Source organism: Bos taurus, chromosome 19, assembly GCF_002263795.3.
Source record: "Bos taurus isolate L1 Dominette 01449 registration number 42190680 breed Hereford chromosome 19, ARS-UCD2.0, whole genome shotgun sequence".
Lineage (NCBI taxonomy): Eukaryota > Metazoa > Chordata > Mammalia > Artiodactyla > Bovidae > Bos > Bos taurus.
Window position 1 is genome coordinate 5128911 of NC_037346.1, and position 24193 is coordinate 5153103.

At 36.6% G+C, this 24193-nt stretch overlaps 1 protein-coding gene across 9 annotated transcripts in view; it reads left to right on the plus strand.

Annotated features, from left to right (window-relative positions):
- Nucleotides 1-24193, plus strand: part of STXBP4 (syntaxin binding protein 4) — a 247550-nt gene that overhangs the window by 38773 nt on the left and 184584 nt on the right. For all 9 annotated transcript variants that reach the window (XR_003030692.2, XR_009491553.1, XM_059878162.1 and 6 more), the window contains 4 exon segments: nucleotides 10528-10634; nucleotides 10813-11029; nucleotides 12998-13076; nucleotides 18470-18564. Coding sequence is in view for 7 of the 9 variants with exons in the window: in XM_059878162.1 (XP_059734145.1) it covers nucleotides 10528-10634; nucleotides 10813-11029; nucleotides 12998-13076; nucleotides 18470-18564 (498 nt within the window). In the remaining 2 variants the exon portion in view is untranslated.

The window sequence follows — 24193 nt, forward strand, 5'->3', positions numbered from 1 at the left end:
TGGATACACACCAATATTTATAAACAGGTATATAGATAAGTAATTACGTGTGTATGTACATGCACATGTGTGCTTTCTAAGTTGCTTCAGTCATGTCGGACTCTTTGTGACCCCATGGACTGCAGCCTGCCAGGCTCGTCTGTCCATGAAGACACAGGCATGAATACTGAAATGGGTTGCCATGCCCTGCTCCAGGGGATCTTGCCAATCCAGGGATCAACCTCGCATCTTTTATGTCTCCTGTATTGGCAGGTGCATTCTTTACCACTAGCACCACCTGGGAAGTTCCGTACACATACATAGGGGTTTGTGTGTGTACATATGTTTGTATGTATATATTTTCTCTCTAGCATCTCTGAAATTGAAATGGGTCTTACAGTAAATGTCATGGTATAACTGGCAGCACATTTTTCAGTGTTACATAAAATAATGGCATATTTCATAATCAGTATTATAGATCTTAGATGTGATATATTCAGGATTTTTTTTTTTTTTGGTCCAATCTTACAGATTAAGACAAAGATCATATAAATGGATACTAGTAGTCATTGCTCACAAAAGATTATAGCTGGACATATCTAACTTTGAAAAGAAATCTATTTTCAGGATTTGCTGAGTGTGTCTCTGGAGCTGGGACGAAGGCTTTTTGGATAGGTAGGACAAAGGTCTCTAGATGACAAGGAACAGAGAAACCAGTCCTTTGGTGGGAGCTAAAGCAGTAGCAGCCAAGAGGATTCACATTACAGTGTCACGTACTTTTCTCCTTTGCCACTGTTATTTGTTAGAGCCACCTTAATTTCTTCAGTGTTTCCTGGGCCTTTCTCATTTATTGTGGACCTGTTGTATACTTGGCGCCATGCTCAGGGAAATAACCATGAAAAGGGCATAGTTCTGGTCAGTTGAAAGAATGTGTGCTGCTAATTTGGGAGTTGCTAAAGTAATATAGTCTCATGGGGAAGAAAAAGATATGCAAACAAATAAGGACAGGATGGAGTAAGTACAGTAATATAGATAAGTGAAAGTGTTTTTGGAGCAAAGAGAAGGGGACAGTGAAGTAAGTTCACAGTGAAGTGAAGTTGGAGAAAACCTATAGCAGAGTTAATGTTTGAATTTGGCAGTGAAGTTTAAATGAGAGTTCATCAGACAGAAGTGTCAAGGTGAGTGGTGGCATTCTAGACAAGAATTAATATGTATAAGCACATTAAAGTTTGAAAGACCGTGGCAGATTTGAAGAACATTTTCTGAGAATAGGATGAAGAATTTATATGCTGAGGAGGGAAAGTGGATATGAGGCTAGAGAAAGTAGGTTGCATCTAGTTTGTTGTTCTAGGTTTGGGAAATTCAGTAGTTTCAGCTTTTCCTGTCAGTGGGCAGTCATCAAGGGTTCTTAATTTGAGGACTGGGAGGATTAAATTTGCTATCACTGAAAATTGCCTTCAACAGATAACGGGATTCTGATTCACTTCTCCGTAACACCTACAATGGATTAGGATTTTATATACGTTATTTAATTATCACGGCAACCTTGTGCAATAGGTACTTATTCCCCACCTTGCAGCTAAGAAAATGAGTCTCATGGAGATTAAATAAATTGCCTGCATTCACATTAATAACTAGTATTGTGAGAGGACACCTCCACTGACACTTCATGAAATTATGGGAAAAGAATCTAAAAGCTCGCAGGAGCAATCTTTGTAGTGAGGAATACTGAGTTAGAGTCAGGCTGTGTGGATAGTTTCTGATGCTGTGGTAATACATTGTTTGGAAAACTGTGTAATGGTCGTTATAATATGAAATGGACAATATTGGCAGTTTTTAACAGAAGTATTCAAGAATACATTATTATTTCAACATCTTTATAAATGTCAACGTGAAAGAATTCAGACAGAAGCTGGGTGTGTGAAAGTGCTTGGCGCCTTGCCTGTCGTGTTGTGTAGTTGCTCAGTAAGTGCTGAAGCAGAATCTAGACAGTGTGGAAGAGGCCTTGGCAAATCCCTGAAGTCACAATCTTCTCAGACACATTAATTAAGCTGGGGCAGAATTCATGGGCTTTGAATGCCAGACTTTTACAGAAATAGCTTTGTTTTAGTTTGCAGGTTCTGACTTTTAAACCGGTTCAGAAATTCACATGATCAGCTAAGATCTTATTCTTGGAAGCAAAAAAAAAAAAAAAAAACTGCTGCAAGTACTTTTTAGAAAGAAAAAAATTAATAAACACCAGAAGCCACAGTCAGAGACTTTCTTCCTCTCTTCTCTGACTCTTGTCTTCCTGGAAAATACTACTTCAGTACATTGGTGTACCTTAATATTAATATAAGGTATGTTAAATTGCCTTTTGGAGAGCTTTTTTCTCTGTATGGCCAATACCATGTGGCCAGAGAAGAGACTGTGGGAGAAGGTAGGTCACCTCAATCCTTTTGCTGACTTCTGTCTTCTGAAGGCCTCCATAATGCTGACAGCCAGCTGTGGTTTCTATAAAATATACAGAGAGAGGAACCGTCTCTGGCGATTTAGAATTTAGTTCTTTGTTCCTTGTGGATGAGATTGTGCACCCCCTGCATCCCCTTCCTTCACCTTCTCTCATTGTTTATGAACATCTTAGCTAGCAATCTGTGGAGCTCAAATTCGAATTCAGATCTATCTGGTTTCCACGCCTTGTTCTCTTTTCTCCTCACCAGTCCACTGCCTCTGAAGGCTCCTGCCCAAATAACAAACAGAGTGGAGTTACCATCTGGCTTATAGTCATCATCATGGAATTTTCCCTTTTCAAGGAAGTTTAATGAAAGCCAGGAACTGTTAATACTAAGAGTATGGACTAAAACAAAATAACCATATATATACTGTCCACCACCCCAATTCTAAAAGAACTCTTTTCCCCTTGTCAGAGTCCTTTAAATGCTTTGCTTCAGTGAAGCAGAGCTTCCTTCATTGTTCCCTTTCTTTCCCTAAATTATTGCCAGGCTTTGGGATATAAATTAATAGTAGTGTAGTCACTAAATTTCAGTTATAATCTACCTTGTTAAGCTGATTCTAAGGAAGAATTTTTTGCAGATTCCAAATGGAATAGAGTTGGACTTAACAGACATTTATTTATTTTTAAGCTAGATTTTTAAAAATCACTATTTTACCCTATTTCCAATGCAAATTTTGGAATATAGAACCAAAATAAAATTCATCTGGTTAGAAACATTGTTGAGCTTAAATGTCATGAAGTGAAAGTCACTCAGTTTGCAATCCCAAGGACTGTGCAGTCCTTGGAATTCTCTTTGCAATCCCAAGGACTGTGCAGTCCTTGGAATTCTCCAGGCCAGAATACTGGAGTGGGTAGCTGTTCCCTTCAGGGGATCTTCCCGACCCAGGAATTGAACTGGGGTTTCCATCATTGCAGGCGGATTCTTTACCAACTGAGCCACCAGGGAAGCCCTAAATGTCATGAGCGTTTGCTTTATTTTAATGGGATGGAACTTTTCTCTCCTTTTTAGTAATGTAATATTTTACACATACAAAAAGATATTGGAGCAGATATCTAACTTATAAAGCATAATAGTGAAATGAACACCTATGAATCCATTTAGACTTCACTGTTTGACTTAAGTAGAAAATATTACTATTAAGTCTTCCTATGTGTTTTCTTCCCACTCCATTACATTTTCCACCCTCCTTTTCAGCATTAAGTGCTCTCCATAATTTTGTTTATTCTTTGGTAACTTTTACTAGCCTTATCTTTTTGCCTGTGGCAAAACGGTTGTTTTGTTTCTTTGTTTGTTACCATTTCACTTTAACCTCGAGGAAATGACATCCTCAGACTAATATTTAGCATATTAAATCACATGTTCTTGTATGTAAGTTTCTAAGTATAGTCTGAATATAGTTGACTTAAATGCATATGCTACTAAAGTCTGTCATCAGACTTGGTTTTATAAAATATTACAAAATCAGCTCCTTCATTTTACTGCACATGTAGGATCCATATGGTAGATAACTTTCTCCATGCTGCTTAGCCTCTTCCAGCATTACTATTGTGTTTTAGTTCCCATACACTGATCAAATGGAAGGAGGGGGGAAAAAAGTCACTTGTGAATATAGCAATTGTGTGTTCTCAAACTTTGCTAGTTGTATTTAATCACATGCTTATAAAATCCAATTTAGTTTTCAAATACTATATATTTTAAATCAAATTGACGTCATGGTTTTATATTTATATTTCAGAATGGTCATAGGGTCATTCACTGAGATTACCATATCTTTTATTACACAGTATTAGAAAGAACATGTTTATATTTATTTGCCTTCCTGTATATTCAGTGTTCAGTGTAACAGATAATAATAAATACATTTTAAAAAAATATTGTTATTCAACAGTAGTGAAGTGAAGTCGCTCAGTCGTGTCCGACTCTTTGCGACCCCATGGACTGTAGCCTACAACGCTCCTCCGTCCATGGGATTTTCCAGGCAAGAGTACTGGAGTGGGTTGCTGTTTCCTTCTCCAACTCAACAGTAAAGTAACAATGAATCACCATTGTTATGTATAATGCAGTTCAAATCAAAGATTAGTTATCCAAGGATATAGCTTAGACGATGAGACTTTTTCAAAGCTACTTCCTTGAATTTGTGGAATTTACTTAAATACCCTCAAGGGTAAAAATGCTTTTTAACTTTATAAACTTTTCCCTAGTTGTAGAAATAATGCTTTCTGTATTTGTACTAATGACTGAGAAGCATCTTAGGAACTGAAAATGAAGAGAATTCATTTCTTATTTTCTGGTTTGAATTAAAAGACAAATGAAAATGAAGAAAACTTACCTAATGTATACAGTAAATCTTGTAACATTTTAAACAGTTAGGCTAGTTTTAGGCAGGGGGACTTCCCAGGTAGCTTATTGGTAAAGAAACTACCTGTCAAAGCAGGAGATGCAGGAGACGCAGGTTCAGTCCTTAGGTCAGGAAGATCCCCTGGAGGAGGAAATGGCAACCCACTCCAGTATTCTTGAACAGAGGAGCCTGGTGGGCTACAGTCCATGGGGTTTCAGGAGTCGGACATGACTGAGCACACACACATATAGTCATTGGCAGAGATAGGTCCTGGAAAAGACAATGCCAGGCAGCCAGTTAGGATTGGTTGTTATTAGTAGGATGTCAATAGAACTCCTTGTATAACCAACTGGTCCTATATCAGTCACAGGAGGGACAGCAGATCCAGAAAAGATGATATTTGACCATGAACAGAAATGTGGGTAGAATCAATATAGTTAAGATCATTGGCTGAATTTTTAAAAATTCTAACTGTGAAGTAACTCTTAATGTTTGATGGGTTGAAAGATACAGGAATGCTCAGAAAGTAAACTGAATGAGTCTTATATTCTGAAATATCCTAGAATTATTTAGCATACTTTATCACAGACAGACCTGTGTTTGTCTCATACAACTGACCTTTTAAAACAGGTTTCTTTTCCTAGTATACCAGGCTGTGTCTTCATATCTTCAGGAAACCTTAACATGAAAGTTTATTCTAGGAATACATGAACATTTCCATTTCGTTCATGTATATTAGCAAAGTGAAAGTCACTCAGTTGTGTCTGACTCTTGTGACCCCTTGGAATATACAGTCAATGGAATTCTCCAGGCCAGACTATTGGAGTGGGTAGACTCTCCCTCCTCTAAAGAATCTTCCCAACCCAGGAATTGAACCCAGCTCTCCCGCATTGCAGGGAGATTCTTTATGAACTGAGCCACAAGGGAAGCCCAAGATTACTGAAATGCGTAGCCTTTCCCTTCTCCAGGGGATCTTCCTGACCCAGAAATTGAACTGGGGTCTCCCGCATTACAGGTGGATTTTTTATGAACTGAGCTATCAGGAAAATGTGTATATTACCAAACCAGACTTTAATGAAAACTTTTTACTGTTGGGACTGTCTAAAATTTTCTTTTTGCTCTTTTCTTTAAGTCATTCTTTACTAATACTGTGCTTTGCTTTAATTGTGTCAAATTAATACACAGAAATCCCTTGCATTCCTATGCACTAACAATGAGAAAACAGAAAAATTAAGGAAACAATCCCATTCACCATTAAGATGAAAAGAATAAAATACTTAGGAATAAATTTACCTAAAGAAACAAAAGACCTATGTATAGAAAACTGTAAAACACTGATGAAAGAAATCAAAGTTGACACAAATAGATGGAGAAATACACCATGTTCATGGATTGGAAGAATCAATATAATGAAAATGAATATACTTACCAAACCAATCTACAGATTGAATGCAATCCCCATCAAGCTACCAATGGTATTTTTCACAGAACTAGAACAAATAATTTCACAATTTGTATGGAAATACATAAAACCTCGAATAGCCAAAGCAATCTTGAGAAAGAAGAATGGAACTGGAGGAATCAACCTGCCTGACTTCAGACTATACTACAAAGCTACAGTCATGAAGACAGTATGGTACTGGCACAAAGACAGAAATATAGATCAATGGAACAAAATAGAAAGCCCAGAGATAAATCCACACACCTATGGACACCTTATCTTGAACAAAGAAAGCAAAAATATACAACAGAGAAAAGACAATCTCTTTAACAAGTGGTGCTGGGAAAACTGGTCAATTCAGTTCAGTTCAGTTCAGTCCCTCAGTCATGTCCGACTCTTTGTGACCCCATGAACCGCAGCACACCAGGCCTCCCTGTCCATCACCAATTCCCGGAGTTCATTCAAACTCACGTCCATCAAGTCAGTGATGCCATCCAGCCAGCCATCCCCTGTCGTCCCCTTCCCCTCCTGCTCCCAATCCCTCCCAGCATCAGAGTCTTTTCCAATGAGTCAACTCTTCGCATGAGGTGGCCAAAGTACTGGAGTTTCAGCTTTAGCATCATTCCTTCCAAAGAACACCCGGGACTGATCTTTAGAATGGACTGGTTGGATTTCCTTGCAGTCCAAGACTCTCAAGAGTCTTCACACCACAGTTCAAAAGCATCAATTCTTCAGCACTCAGCTTTCTTCACAGTCCATCTCTCGCATCCATACATGACTACTTGAAAAACCATGGCCTTGACTAGATGGACCTTTGTTGGCAAAGTAATGTCTTGCTTTTTAATATGCTATCTAGGGAAAACTGGTCATCCACCTGTAAAAGAATGAAACTAGAACACTTTCTAACACCATATACAAAAATAAACTCAAAATGGATTAAAGATCTAAATGTAGCACCAGAAACTATAAAACTCCTAGAAGAAAACATAGGTCGAGCACTCTAACATAAATCACAGCAAGGTCCTCTATGATCCACCTCCCAGAGTAATGAAAATAAAAGCAAAAATAAACAAATGGGACCTCAGTTCAGTTCAGTCTCTCAGTCGTGTCTGACTCTTGGCAACCCCATGAATTGCAGCATGCCAGGCCTCCCTGTCCATCACCAATTCCCGGAGTTCACCCAAATTCATGTCCGAGTCGGTGATGCCATCCAGCCATCTCATCCTCTGTCATCCCCTTCTCCTCCTTCCCCCAAGCCCTCCCAGCATCAGAGTCTTTTCCAATGACTCAACTCTTCGCATGAGGTGGCTAAAAGTATTGGAGTTTCAGCTTTAGCATCAGTCCTTCCAAAGAACACCCAGGACTGATCTCCTTTAGAATGGACTGGTTGGATCTCCTTGCAGTCCAAGGGACTCTCAAGAGTCTTCTCCAACACCACAGTTGAAAAGCATCAATTCTTCGGCACTCAGCCTTCTTCACAGTCCAACTCTCACATCCATACATGACTACTGGAAAAACCATAGCTTTGACTAGACAGACCTTTGTTGGCAAAATAATGTCTCTGCTTTTCAATATGCTGTCTAGGTTGGTCATAACTTTCCTTCCAAGGAGCAAGCATCTTTTAATTTCATGGCTGCAATCATCATCTGCAGTGATTTTGGAGCCCCAAAATATAGTCTGACACTGTTTCCACTGTTTCCCCATCTATTTGCTATGAAGTGATGGGTCCAGATGCCATGATTTTCGTTTTCTGAATGTTGAGCTTTAGGCCAACTGTTTAACTCTCCTCTTTCACTTTCATCAAGAGGCTTTTTAGTTCCTCATCACTTTCTGCCATAAGGGTGGTGTCATCTGCATATCTGAGGTTATTGATATTTCTCCCGGCAATCTTGATTCCAGCTTGTGCTTCTTCCAACCCAGCGTTTTTCATGATGTACTCTGCATAGAAGTTACATAAGCAGGGTAACAATATACAGCCTTGACATACTACTTTTCCTATTTGGAATCAGTCTGTTGTTCCATGTCCAGTTCTAACTGTTGCTTCCTGACCTGCATACAAATTTCTCAAGAGGCAGATCAGGTGGTCTGGTATTCCCATCTCTTTCAGAATTTTCCACAGTTTATTGTGATCCACACAGTCAAAGGCTTTGGCATAGTCAATAAAGCAGAAATAGATGTTTTTCTGGAACTCTCTTGCTTTTTTGATGATCCAGCGGATGTTGGCAATTTGATCTCTGGTTCCTCTGCCTTTTCTAAAACCAACTTGAATATCTGGAAGTTCACGGTTCACATATTGATGAATCCTGGCTTGGAGAATTTTGAGCATTACTTTACTAGCGTGTGAGATGAGTGCAACTGTGCGGTAGTTTGAGCCTTCTTTGGCATTGCCTTTCTTTGGGATTGGAATGAAAACTGACCTTTTCCAGTCCTGTGGCCACTACTGAGTTTTCCAAATTTGCTGGCATATGGAGTGCAGCACTTTCACAGCATCATCTTTCAGGATTTGAAATAGCTCAACTGGAATTCTATCACCTCCACTAGCTTTGTTCATGGTGATGCTTTCTAAGGCCCACTTGACTTCACATTCCAGGATGTCTGGCTCTAGGTCAGTGATCACACCATCATGATTATCTGGGTTGTGAAGATCTTTTTTGTACAGTTCTTCTGTGTATTCTTGCCATCTCTTCTTAATATCTTCTGCTTCTGTTAGGTCCATACCATTTCTGTCCTTTATCGAGCCCATCTTTGCATGAAATGTTCCTTTGGTATCTCTGATTTTCTTGAAGAGATCCCTAGTCTTTCCCATTCTGTTGTTTTCCTCTATTTCTTTGCATTGATTGCTGAAGAAGGCTTTCTTATCTCTTCTTGCTGTTCTTTGGAACTCTGCATTCAGATGCTTATATCTTTCCTTGTCTCCTTTGCTTTTCCCTTCTCTTCTTTTCACAGCTATTTGTAAGGCCTACCCATATAGCCATTTTGGTTTTTTGCATTTCTTTTCCTTGGGGATGGTCTTGATCTGTATCTCCTGTACAATGTCAGGAACCTCCATCCATAGTTCATCATGCATTCTATCTATCAGATGTATTTATACTTAAAAGCTTTGCACAATGAAGGAAACTATAAGCAAGGTGAAAAGACAGCCTTCAGAATGGGAGAAAATAATAGCAAATGAAACAGCTGACAGTTAATCTCAAAAACATACAAGCAGCTCAATACCAGAAAAATAAGTGACCCAATCAAAAAATGGGCCAAAGAACTAAACAGACATTTTCCAAAGAAGGCATACATATGACTAAGAAACACATAAAAAGATGCCCAACATCACTCATCAGAGAAGTGTAAGTCACAAAGAGGTACCATTTCATGCTGGTCAGAATGGCTGCCATCAAAAAGTCTACAAACAATAAAAGCTGGAGAGGGTGTGGAGAAAAGGGAACCGTCTTACTTACACTGTTGGTGGGAATGCAAACTACTACAGCCAGTATGGAGAACAGTGTGGAGATTCCTTAAAAAGCTGAAAATGAAACTGCCAAACAACCCAGCAATCCCAATGCTGGGCATACACACCGAGGAAACCAGAATTGAAAGAGACACATGTACCCCAGTGTTCATCGCAGCACTGTTTACAATAGCTAGGACATGGAAGCAACCTAGATGTCCATCAGCAGACGAATGGATAAGAAAGATGTACATACACACAATGGAATATTACTCATCTTTTAAAAAGAACACATTTGACTCAGTTCTAATGAGGTGGATGAAACTGAAGTCTGTTATGCAGAGTGATGTAAGTCAGAAAGAAAAACACCAATACAATATATTAATGCATATATATGAAATTTATAAAGATGGTAATGACAACCCTATATGTGAGACAGCAAAAGACCACATGTATATAAAACACGCTATTATACTCTGTGAGAGAAGGCAAGGGTGGGATGATTTGAGAGAATAGCATTGAAACATGTGTATTACTGTATGTGAAATAGATGACCAGTACAAGCTTGATGCATGAAGCAGGACACTCAAAGCTGGTGCACTGGGACAACCCAAAGGGATGGGATGGGGAGGGAGGTGGGAAGAGGGTTCAGGACCAGGGGACACATGTACACCCATGGCCGATTCATGTCATTGTATGGCAAAAAACACCACAATATTGTAAAGTAATTAGCCTCCAATTAAAATAAATTAATTAAAAATTTTAAAATTGTGTCAATAATATTTTTAAGAAACACCTTAATCAGTTTTTTTACAAGTATTACTATTTTTATTAGGATGGACGTTTGAAACCAGGAGATCAACTTGTCTCAGTAAACAAGGAGTCCATGATTGGTGTATCATTTGAAGAAGCAAAAGGCATAATTACCAGAGCCAAGTTGAGGTAACTATTCTAGCCAAAAGATAGAATGAATCATTTAGTATGTCTCCCTAAAAATAGAAATTTAAGTTGTCCTAGTACTTACTTTAGACCCAAAACAAGTCTTTTTTGCTAATATTTGAAATGTCATCTTAGAATTCAATTGTACTGTATCCATAAAGTGATTTCTTTTTAATGCTAGGTCAGAATCTTCTTGGGAGATAGCATTCATAAGACAGAAATCTGACAGCAGCCATTTAGAAAATCCATCTTGTTCATCCCTTTTAGAAGCTACAGGAGAATATGGACCTCATGCCTCAAAATTTAGCCTTATTTCTTCTCCTGAAACACTAATTCCAAAGACCTCATCCACTCCCAGATCTACAGACGCCATTTTACCTTCTTTGAGGAGGAATCAGGTAATCTTGTCTTTCTCTGTTTGTTTACATTGTCCATAAACCCCTGTGTGTCATTATGTTTAATGTATACATAATGGAACTATAATTTTGATAATATAGTTTTGTTAACCAATTGGTGTTTCCTTGAAAGATCTTTTTTGTTTAAGATTTTTATGTTTGTTTAAGATTTTTATGCTGTGCTATTAATAATTTTTCAGGTCAATGTATTCTATGTCAGGAAAGTCATAATCAGGAATGGCATCACAAAGATATGCTTAGATATCACTCAAAACTATGATATGAAATGTTACATTTATTTTCAGATAGTCTCTCCTATTATTCCATTCATTTTTTTTTTTCTATTTTCTGCTTGACTGAAAACGAACAATCTTCCTTTCTGTTCCTCAGCTCTTTTCTACACAGTGTAGGTAGATATTGTTCCCTCATATGCATATGCTGGAATATAATTCACCTTTGTTGTTGTTCAGTTGCTAAGTCATGTCTGACTCTTTGCGACCCCATGGACTGCAGCATATCAGGCTTCCCTGTCCTTCACTGTCTCTTGGAGTTTGCTCAAACTCATGTCCATTGAGTTGGCAATGCCATTCAACCATCTCATCCTCTGTCACCCACTTCTCCTCCTGCCTTCAATCTTTCCCAGCATCAGGGTCTTTTCCAATGAATCACACAAAAGGGGGAGTTTCTACATGAAAATCAACATAATTACAGTCATCCCTTGATATCTGTAGATATCCATGACAACCTCCTCCCACAGCCCCCACAGCAGATACCCGAATCCAAGGATGTTAAAGTTTCTTGTATACAATGGTGTTATATTTGCATATAATCTATGCATACCCTCCCCATATACTTTATGTCATCTCTAGATTACTAGTAATAGTTAATACAGTATAAATGCTATGTAAATAGTTGCTGCTGCTGCTAAGTCGCTTCAGTCGTGTCCAACTCTGTGCGACCCCATAGACGGCGGCCCACCAGGCTCCCCCGTCCCTGGGATTCTCCAGGCAAGAACACTGGAGTGGGTTGCCATTTCCTTCTCCAATGCATAAAAGTGAAAAATGAAAGTGAAGTTGCTCAGTCGTGTCCAGCTCTTAGCTGGTGCTGCAAATTCAAGTTTTGCTTTTTGGAACTTTCTGGAATTTTTAGAAAAATAGTTTCAATTTGCTTTTGATTGAATCTGCAGATGCAGAACTGGTAGCTACGAAGGGATGACTGTAATTACTAATCGCTACAGTGCAGTCAATAATGAAGTATAGAATAGAGCATATACTCTATAAAACAAACTTGAAACTCAAGTAGGCTTTTAATCAGTGGGACAAAATTCATCATAGGTATCTTCAGTTCTGGGTCCATGCTGCTGCTGCTGCTGCTGCTGCTAAGTCACTTCAGTCGTGTCCGACTCTATGCGACCCCATAGACGGCAGCCCACCAGGCTCCTTTGTCCCTGGGATTCTCCAGGCAAGAACATTGGATTGGGTTGCCATTTCCTTCCCCAATGCATGAAAGTGAAAAGTGAAAGTGAAGTCGCTCAGTCATATCCGACTCTTTGCGACCCCATGGACTGCAGGGTGATGAGTAGGTGACAACCTAAGTAGTCAGAGTGGAACTCTTACTCAGGTGCCTTTCTCTGCTTAGTACTAACGCTACTAAGTCCATGCTAATCAGATATAAAGTTTAAGATTTTCTCTTAGCTCTTATACTTTTTCATTTGGGGTTATAATACCTTTTCAGAGACATGGTACATAGCCTTATATTTTGTTGTCCTGGTTATGGTAGAGCTAAAAGCAGTTGTTATTTTAATTCTGAATTGCTTTGTTTGAAGGTGAATATACCAAAATTTTAAAGGTTTCGATTTTCGGGACTATTGCTTTAATCTCATTAATCATTCTTTTTATGTTAACATGAACTCCTAGTCTGGTCTTTGACCTACTTTAGAAAATGACATTTCATATTCCTCATTTTCTTTAGATAAAAACTGGATACAAGAAAACAGAACAGATTCCAATTACTTCTTCAGACAACAGCCCTACAGATATGTCTAATACAGGTAAATGTACATTTAATTCCTTTTTCCTGTTATTTTTTTCAATATCTCTCTCAATGAGTGCATAATGTGACAATAGACTTTAAAGAAGAGTGCATTATTTCTTTTTTCTTCATTGAATAAAAGAGCAAAAATAATCTATCATGTGATGATCTCTGTTAGATTATGATTTTTATTGAAAATTTTCCTGAACAAAGGGTTGTAATTTTAAAAGATAAATTATCATAATAGTATCTATGAAGCGGTAATAATCAATGGACTGTTAAAACCACATAATGAAAACTCTTCTTTAAATCAAGATTAGGTTTCCTTGCCCTTTTAGTGAAATCCTGGTGAGGTATATTAAATGCAGCTTGCAGAGAAATTATAGATGGGAGCATAGCTTAAGAAAAGAAATATTTTTTATTTTTCTTGGAAGAGATTATATAGATATAAATTGAAAAACACTTGAGTATTATGAATTCAGTATTACTGTTTCTTAATTTTCATGAAATGACTTATTGATGTTTTTAAACAATAAAGGATTAATTGTGTAAGTTACCCATAAAAAAAGGATTTTTATCAATCAGTAAAGTGTTTCCAGGCTCAAGAACACAATCTTCCCCTTAAATTAAATTTTACAGAAACTGAAGTTTAGAATATAGCTCAGATAATATTCCGGAACATATTTTTTAGAGCAGAAGTGAAAGCTTCTGTCTTTCAATTCAATTTTACATCCTCCTTCTTTACCCCTGAAGCTAGTACATAGTTTCTGATTTGTCACAAAATACCCAGGTGGTGTTCATGGTAAAGAATCCACCTGCCAGTGCAGGAGACACAAGAGATGAGGGTTTGATCCTCTATCAAGAAGATCCCCTGAACTAGGAAATGGCAACCTGCTCCAGTATTTTTGTCTGGAAAATTCCATGGACAGAGGAGCCAGGTGGTCCACAAAGAGTCAGACGTGACTGAGTGACTGAACAAGATACAGAAATCAGTAGGGAAAAATTTCTTGGCAAAAGTCAGACATCATCTGTATCTTGAAAGAAGTGATAAACATCAATGGATGGATGAAGATAAGAGATCATCCTAAGTGAATGAGGCACCATTATCAAAAGCAAAAAAGTAAGGATGAGCTACATGTCAGATGATCCTAGGAGGCAACTCCAATTAGAGCAAGGAGATCCTACAGTAATGAATAAACTGGGGTAGATTTACATCAGTGACTATAAGAAATGATGCTTGATTTTGTTGTAGAAAAATAATCTACTGAAAAATTTGAGTGAGTAAGCTCTATGTAAATATTAAAATGCAATTAGAATGGGAAATTTTTCTAGAGTTGAAATGGAATTGACTTTAGGACGAACCATTTTCTTCCACACGAATGTATTAGACAAGATTCTTCTGAGGGGAAAAAACAAAGTCAACTCTAAATTCTGTAGGTAACTGACATACATTGTGACTTGTTTAAAGTAGTTATTTATAAATTCCCAAATTAGATCCTTAACTGCCACATCTAAACTCCTTCAGCCAGCTGGTATTTATTAATCTTAAAAATATATGAGTGTTAATATAATCTCAACAAAAATAAACTTAATGAAGCAAATCTACCCCTGTTCCCATCTCAAAAGCATTCTGAAGTGTAAAACTGGATGTAGTTAGTCGCTCAGTCATGTCTGACTCTTAGTCACCCCATGGACTGTAGCCCGCCAGGCTCCTCTGTCCATGGGGTTCTCTAGTTGAGAATACTGGGGTGTGTTGCCATGCCCTCCTCCAGGGGATCTTCCCAACCTAGGGACTGAACCCAGGTCTCCCATATTACAGGCAGATTCTTTACCATCTCATCCACCAGGGAAGCCCAAGAATACTGAAATGGGTAACCTATCCCTTCTCCAAGGTATCTTCCCAACCTAGGAATTGAATCGGCGTCTCCTGCATTGCAGGCAGATTCTTTAGCAGCTGAGCTACCAGGGAAGCCAGTAAAACTGGTTAGAATTTTTTAAATCCACTTTATACTTGAGTATGCCTTTGGAAACTATTCTGTTATATAAATTTCATAATTCAGAATCCAGCTGTTTACTACTGCCATAAGCTGAATAATGGGTGAGTTTATGAGGAAGCTAAAACCACACTAAAGACATTCCTGAGGAAGTCGGTAAAGAATTATTACATGAAGAAAGACAACCATTACTTTAACTTTACCACAGCAGAAGCCTTAATTCTCCTACAGTAAGGCTTTTATAACTGAAAACAAGCTAGTGATGAGAAATACATCCATGGGAAGGTTCGTAGTATTTATTAAATGGCATTGATTTTTGCACTCATAAAACATTTATTTCCTTTCTTCTAAAAAGAAGAAAAGTAAGAGAAGATCCAAGAGAAATAAGCCATAGTTTGAAAATTCTCAACCCCCCACCACATGAGTAAATAAGGCGCTCAAGGCTGAAACTGAGAGGGACACTGGAAGTTGAGGAAAACTGTCTTAAGTGCGTGCTTTCCGGATCAACCTACCATGAATTACAGCATGCACAAATGCATGATTTATGCCTAGATCCTCCTAAAGTTTTGGTTCAAGGTAAAGATTTAGGGGATACTTGGCTAGAAAAGAGATTTTGGTAAACCACTGAGGGTTAGTATAATTTTACATTAATTTCCTGTTTAATCTTTGTCTGTATGTATGACTCTTAACAGTACTTTATAGTGGCTTCCCAGGTGGCACTAGTAGTAAAGTACCCACCTGCAAATGCAGATAGACTAAGGGATGTGGATTTGATTCCTAGGTTGGGAAGAACCCCTGGAGGAGGGCACGGCAGCTCACTGCAGTATTGCTTGGAAAACCCCATGGACAGAGGAGCCTGGCGGGTAACAGTCCATGGGGTCACAAAGAGTCAGACACGACTGAAGCAACTTAGCACACATGCATGCATGGTTTTCATAGTAGTTTTGTAGGGTTTTTAATTTTACCATTACAGTTCCTATAAAGTGATCTGTTTTATTCCTCCTGCTTTACGGATGAGAAGACTGATGATGAAAGATATTGACACATTTAAACAATTGGTTTAAGAAGTCATAAGAGATTAGAATTCTACATGGTCACCGTATGATCTTGTGCTAGTTTCTTTACCTTCTGGAGTCATGGTCTCATCATCTTTAGTTGGAAATAATAATACCTGTGTCACTGTGGTTATTGTTGATTAATGCCCTTATGTGCATAAAGTACTTAGTGTACTGCCTGCCTAAAAGTAAGCATGGTGGTTTAGTTGCTAAGTCTTGTCCAACTCTTGCGCTACTCTTCTCTTATATCCACTGTTGGACATAGGGAATGTTTATGCCTGGATGTAGGAAAGTTATGACCAACCTAGATAGCATATTGAAAAGCAGAGACATTACTTTGCCAACAAAGGTTCATCTAGTCAAGGCTATGGTTTTTCCAGTGGTCATGTATGGATGTGAGAGTTGGACCGTGAAGAAAGCTGAGCACCGAAGAATTGATGCTTTTGAACTGTGGTGTTGGAGAAGACTGTTGAGAGTCCCTTGGACTGCAAGGAGATCCAAGCAGTCTATCCTAAAGGAGATCAGCCCTGGGTGTTCTTTGGAAGGACTGATGCTAAAGCTGAAACTCCAATACTTTGGCCACCTCATGCGAAGAGTTGAGTCATTGGAAAAGACTCTGATGCTGGGAGGGATTGGGGGCAGGAGGAGAAGGGGACGACAGAGGATGCGATGGCTGGGTGGCATCACTGACTCGATGGACATGAGTTTGAGTGAACTCTGGTAATTGGTGATGGATAGGGAGGCCTGGCATGCTGCAATTCATGGGATTGCAAAGAGTCGGACACGACTGAACTGAACTGAGGAAAACATAAGTGAAAACACATGCCTTGGTATGTGTCCCTGTCCTGCCCTCTCTTGCGTCTCCTCTACACCCCTTCCACACACGCTTGAATTGAGTAATTCACACTCAGGGTTAGTCTCAGTCTGAGTTCATGTTTAAGTTAGCGTGGGGCCACCTTGTGTTAGTGTGCATTAATGGCAGGTCAGGAACCAGGCTAAAAAGTCATTGTCAAGACTCACATGTTCACACCCTGAAAATGGAAAATAAGGTTTGACTTATCTCGTACTTGGGTTTCCATACCACTGCATGCTGACCTTTTATGCTACACTTCAAGTTTGGCAAAAAATTTCTCTTAAGAGGAAAAAGAATGTATTCATAATTTATTTTTAGCCCTTGGCCAACAATTAGGTATCACAGTAAAAAGGCATCTTTGTTGCCTTTGTCAAATTTGTAAAAATTCTATTATACTAAAATCAGTCTTTCTCAACCTTTGAATTCCATTTAAAGTTAAAAGTCAGTAACCGTTTTTTTTTTTTTTTTTTTTTTTATGATCTTGACACCTATAAGTTATATTCAAGATTTTACATAGAATGTTAAGGAAGTGTTAAAGGTTTAGAGGAAGACTATTTATTTTCATATGCACTTCTTATGTTCTTAGGAAAGAGAATGCAAATCATTTTGTACTTAGAGACAGATGCTCTGAGAAATTAAAAAAAAAATTAAAACACTGCATAAAAATGTGACATTTTAAAAAGTTTTTTCTCTTCCTCTTGTTTCTATGTAGAACTAGTAAAATACCATTTAAAAGTGTATTTAGAATGGTGACAATTTAGATACAAGGATTGACATGAATTGCAGAAATCTGAGAAAATGTGGCATATTAAGGCAAATAATTTTTCAAATTCTAGTCTCTTGGGACACCTGGTTTTTACTCATAAAGCAAGGATAGAGCTTGTCTAAATAGTCAGGGTATACTGGGAAGGCGTTAGAGAGTGGGTGAGAGGTGCATGACACTCAACTCTTGAGAATCATTTATGCTCCTCAAAATACAGTCCTTCGGTAAAATAAGAAATAGGATTTTCAGTTCAAGAAGTCCTCAGACTAATCATACTTTATGTGCAACCTTGAAACAGTTTGCATTTGTGAGTTTTTTCCATAGTACCTTCAGAACTCATATAGCAGACTACTTTTGCCAAAGAGAAATTATGACCTTTTTGAATTTCTAATATGATTTTACTAAGTTTGGAAGAAAAAAAATACTTTTCATTTTGCAATTAATAAGGCATTATGATGACAGGGTAAGTGGTGGGATGTATGTTTGTATTTTAAATTAATATTTCTGTGGGACTTAAGGCATAATTGGCTACTCTTTTTAGACCACGTCTTTTAAGGCTTAAGTGAAGCTGGTTTATATGATACATTGTAGATTTAAAGAACAAAAAATAATGAAAACAAAAGTGAAAGCTGCCAACTGATTAGCCAGAATTCTTACTGAACAGCAGGAGCCAAGAACACCTCCTGTCAAATGAAAAGTTCTATTCCAATTAAATTTCCAATTAATGTGTACCCTGTTGTCTCTTAGATATTGCCCCTGCTTGGACTGATAACTATGGGCCACAAGGAAAGAAGATTTCCCTAAATCCGTCTGTCCGCGTTAAGGTGGAGAAACTGGAAATGGTAAATACTTGAAATTTTTTCATCTTTCTTCCGTGAAACTATAGCAAGGAAGTATTGTCATTCTTTGTGAGGATAAAAGATTGGAGCCATTAGTTTCTTGAGTTATCTATTTGCAGTTAATTAGACTTCAAACCTGTAATGGCAATAAGTACAAGGAAGTAATACCCCATTACTCAATTTTTGAAAAAGTGAAGGGAAGCTAAATCCTAAACAACAAAATATAAACCTACTAGATAAAAAGAAAATGGTAGCAATGTACCCAAAAAATCATATAGAGGATAAGTTTATATTGAGAATTTCTATTTATAAAAGAAACAAGGTGATTAAAAAAGAAAAATTATAAGCAGAAAAAGATTTTAAAACTTTTCCTCTCAGGTTACCTGGGAGCTGACAGCAAAAATATATGGAGGTTTTTGGGTTGTTCGTTTGTTTTTTAAATATGAAAATGGATATAGTGCTAAGGGTTCACAGCCTCTACTTTCCTGGCAGTTTTTGTGGATAATGATTTTTTATATTTAGGAAGAGTATAAAAATGCATAGCTAGAGTAATTATGCATTAACATTCACGCACATATTCAGACCTTTGCATGGTCCTCTAATAATACCTTTATCAACACCAGTTTGAATCTTACTCATTGTTCAAATTCTGACTCAGTTCCAACTCCTTTGTCCAGTTTCTTGCTAATGTTTATAGTTTAGGCCAAAACTGCCATTTTTGCTCATCTGTAGCATTGAACATCACTTTACAGTACCCTGAAATCTTCTGTGTTTTATCAGCGAGTGAACGCTTGCAATCTCTTTGTACCACTACTTAAATCTGTACCACCACACCAATCTGATTTGTGCTGTATAAAATTTTCTCATTAATTAGATACTTGATATGTCTCCCTTGTGTCTTCAAAATCCTGAGTATCTTTTTCTGTGTTTTACTTTCTTTTTGTGGCTGAAATGTAAGTTCTGGATAATGGCAAGTTTTACAATCAGTAACATTAACATCATCAAAAAATAGAATGTTTGAGGTTTAAAACCATATCTGTTAATATCTAAAAATAAATAACGACTGTTTTTTAATGATATTGCTGTTTTATACATTTTGGAATATCTGAGGTTTAATACTAATCATTCCTCTGGATAAGGAGAAAATTATTCAGCTAATGACTTTACCTGGCAGTGTTTAGTCCTTGAATTAAGCTAGTTAAATTTTTCTAGCACATACTTTAAAAAAATGATTAATTTTCTTAGAGATACGAAAATCATCTAAATTTGTATTGATTCCAAGTTGCTTGCATATTGAATCGGTATTCCACTTTTAGTCCTCCTTTTAGCCTAAGCAAATTGATTATTTTTGTAGCAAAATAAAATTAGTTTTATAGCCAAGGAAACCTACATTCTGTGTAACCTACATTCTTCCCTGCTTTTATTCCAGATATTTTCAGTGACTGTATTTAGTAGAGCAGTCTTTGTTCTCAGAGTTTGAAACTAAATTTCATGCAATAAATTTTTTTTCTAAAATCTGTTTTATCTTCTATCCACCCATGTTTTCTGAGTTACTCTTACCTTTTTGAATAGTTGCATATTAATGTATTAATATCTGTATCAGTTTAATTTGAAATAGATCCTTCTATTTTAGTTGCTACTTTGTAGACAGATTCAACTTTATTGTCCATTACATTTTTAACATATTTCCTATTTATTGATAAATGTGTTCAAGTGTTTGTAATAAAATTCTATCTTTTTACTCTGTTTCCTATAAGTATTTACATATAGTATCTAGGAAATTGGTAATATAAAATATTTCACAAGGAAAAGGTGTTGACTGATTGTGTGGTTATTAAGTCATTAGCCAAAGCAGTACAATTTTTTTCTTTTCTGGGTTGCTATTTATTTTAAGAAACAATGTCCCAGTTATCTTATTTTCTTCCTTATCCATCATTTTTCTTAACAGAACAGGTTAACAAAAAATTGGCGGGGGCAGGGTACAATTTTTAAGAAAGGCAGAGAAGTTAGAATTTGATGAGGAAATTATCTGTGAAATGTATGTTTCTGGGGCATTGTTTCCATGAACTCCTACATGTTTTAGTATAGTGTAGGGAGACAGTTTTATATCAGGATATACTGGAAAGTAATTTCTAACACTGAACTAATACTGTGTGTCTTGTTTGATCCCATTGTTAAACTTATAAGTAGGTATGTTTAAACATAGAAATAAGGATATACTTTTTAGTTGGCTTGAAGGTGAAAAATTATTGCACCTCCTTGCTATCTATATTTTTGTACCTGAGAAAGATGCTTTGGGTTACAGATGCCATTTCACTGATGTTTACTTTACTCTTGCCATTTCTATAACATTTGAATAAATATGTAGTGAGCAGTGGTACCCAGTGTCTGAACATAGTTAATGAGGTGGTCTTTGTATTAGGTTGGGAAGTACGTGACTAATATATTAAGAAGTGACAGTTTTAAAATTCATCATTTTTTGGATATCAGAAAAAGTTAAGGACATTTATGTGTCTGACAAATTTGCGTTTTTATTTACAGTTTAAAATTAGTTATTCAAGAAATTATTGGAACTTATTTTTAATCAAAGATACATTACCTGAAATTCATTTTTCTAATTGAAGTGTAGTGGATTTACAGTATTATATTAGCTTCAAGTATCTCGCATTGTAATTCAGAATTTTTGCAGATTATACTCCATTATAGGTTATTATAAAATGACTATAATTCCTTGTGCTATACAGTAAATCTTTGCTGTTCATCTCTTTTATATATAGCAGCTTATATCTATTAATCCCATACCTGAGATTTGTCCCTAATTCCCCCCTTTCCTCTCCTCTTTGATAATCATAAATTTGTTTTCTATACCTTTGAGTCTGTTTTGCATATATGTTTGTATTGTATTTTCGATTCCAAATGTGGTATCGTATAATTCATGTATTTGTCTGACTTATTTCACTAAGCATATTCTCTAGGTCCATCCATGTTGCTGCAAATGGCAGGATTTCATTTTTCATGGCTGAGTAGTATTCCATGAGATGTACACTCACACAAACACAAGCACATACCCATCTTCTTAATCCAGTCATCTGTTCAGAGGCACTTGGGTTGCTTACATGACATAGCTGTTATAAATAGTGCTGTTCTGAACATTAGGGTGAATGTATCTTTTTGAATTAGTGTTTTCATTTTTTTTCCCAATAAATACCCAGGAGTAGAGCTGGTGAATCATATATGGTAGTTCTAATTTCGGTTTTTTGAGGAAGCTATTTACTATTTTCCAAAGTTTCAGCACCTGTTTACACTGCTTTTAACAGTTGTAAAAGGGTTCCCGTTTGTCCATCTCCTTGCAACATTCATTATTTGTAGGCCTTTTCAATGGTAAGTCATTCTGACGAGAGTGAACTGATTATCTCTTTATTGTTTGGATTTGCATTTTTCTTGTAATTAGTATTGTTGAGTGTCCTTCCATGTGCCTATTAGCTGTCTGTATATCTTCTTTGGAGAAATGGTTATTCAGGTTCTGTGTTCTGTCCATTTTTTGATTGAGTTGTCTTTTTTTTTCTGATACTGAGTTTATGAATTTTTTATTTGTTTAGGATATTAATCCCTTGTCTGTTGCATCATTTACAAATATTTTTTCCCATTCCATAGGTTGTCTTTTCATTTTGTTTATGGTTTCCTTTGTTGGACAAAAGCTTTTAAATTTAATTAGGTTGCATTTGTTTATTTTTGCTTTTATTTCTTTTGCCTTAGGAGTCTGATTAAAAATAATATTCCTATAATTTATGTCAAAGAGTATTCACCCTGTGTTCTCTTCTTGGAGTTTTATGGTTTCTGTTCTTACATTAGGTCTTTAAACCATTTTGAGTTTATTTTTGTATATGGTGTGACAGAGTGTTCTAATCTCATAATTTTACATGTGACTTCGGTTTTTCCAGAACCACTTGTTAAGAGATGATCTTTTCTCCATTGTATGTTCTTACTCCTTTGTTATAGATGATTTGGCCATTTGGGGTCTTTCCTGTTTCTATATGAATTTTATGATTGTTTCTTCTAGTACAGTGAAAATGTCCTGATATTTTCATAGAGATTGAATTAAATCTATAAATCTCTTACTCTACTTTATATCAACTTCAATTTCCTTCGTTGTTGTTTTATTAGTTTTCAGAGTATACTTTCACTGTAAGATTATTCCTAGGTATTTTTTTCTTTCTGATATGGATTTTAAAAGGATTCTCTTTCTGATATTTCATTATTAGTTTATAGACCACAACATAATTCTGTATATTAATCTTGTTTCCTACTACCTTGTTAAAATCATTTATTAGTTCTAAAAGTTTTCTGTAGAGACTTTAGGGTTTTCTTTCTATAGAACAGATGACTCTCAGATGTCATCTGCAAATGGTGACAGTTTTATGTTTTCACTTTCAACTTGGATACCTTTCATTTCTCTTTCTTGTCTTATTGCTGTGGTTAGAAGTTTTAATATTTAAGAAGAAGTGGTTACAGTGGGCATTCTTGTCATGTTCCTGAATTTAGCATGAAGTAATTTAGCTTTTCATCAGTTAGTATTATCTTGGGTTTGTGTTTGTTGCAAATGGCCTTTACTATGTTCAGATGTGTTCTTTCTATATCCACTTTGATGCAAGTTTTAATCATGAATGGATGTTGTATTTTGTCATGTGCTTTTTTGCGTCTTTTGAGGTGATCATGTGATTTTTATCTTTCCTTTGGCTAATGTGGTATATCCCATTGATTGATTTGCATACACTGAATCATCTTTGTGCCCCTGGAATGAATCCAACTTAATCACGGTGTATAAACTTTTTTATGTATTATTGGATTTGGTTTGCTAATATTTTTTGAGGATTTTGCATCTGTATTCATCGATGATATTGACACATAATTTTTTTGAGACATCTTTGTCTGGTTTTGATATCACAGTAGTGGTGGCCTTGTAGAATGAATTTGGGAGTGCTCCCTCCTCTTCAAATGTTTTGAAATAGCTCGAGAAGGATAAGTATAAGTTCTTTATATGTTTGGTAGAATTCCCCGGTGAAGCTGTTTGGTTGGTCCTGGACGTTTGTTTGCAGATTCTATTATTTTTATTACAGATTCTATTTTATTTCTAGTGATTGTTCAAATTGTCTGTTGTCTTCTTGACTCAGTCTTAGCAGGTTATATGTTTCTAGAAATTTGTCTGTTTCTTCTAGGGTGTCCAGTTTATTGGCATATAACTGTTTATAGTATTCTCATGATTTTTTGTATTTCTGTGGTGTCAGTTATTATTTCACCTGTTTCATTTCTTAATTTGTTTATTTGGGTCCTCTTTTTTCTTCTTGGTGAGCCAGGATACACATTTGTCAATTTTATGTATCCTTTAATTGTCTTTTTTTTTAATCTCTATTTTATTTCCTCTGTGGAAATAATAATTTCCTTCCTTCTGCTGGCTTTGGCTTTGGCTTTGGCTTTGTTTGTTCTTCTGCTAATTCTTGTGGGTGGTAAGTTAGGTTGTTTATTTCTTGAGAAAGACCTGTATCACTGTGAACTTCCCTCTTAGAACTGTTTTTGGTTTTGTTTTTTTTTTTTTTTCCTTTTAAAGATCTCAAAGATTTTATAAAGTTATATT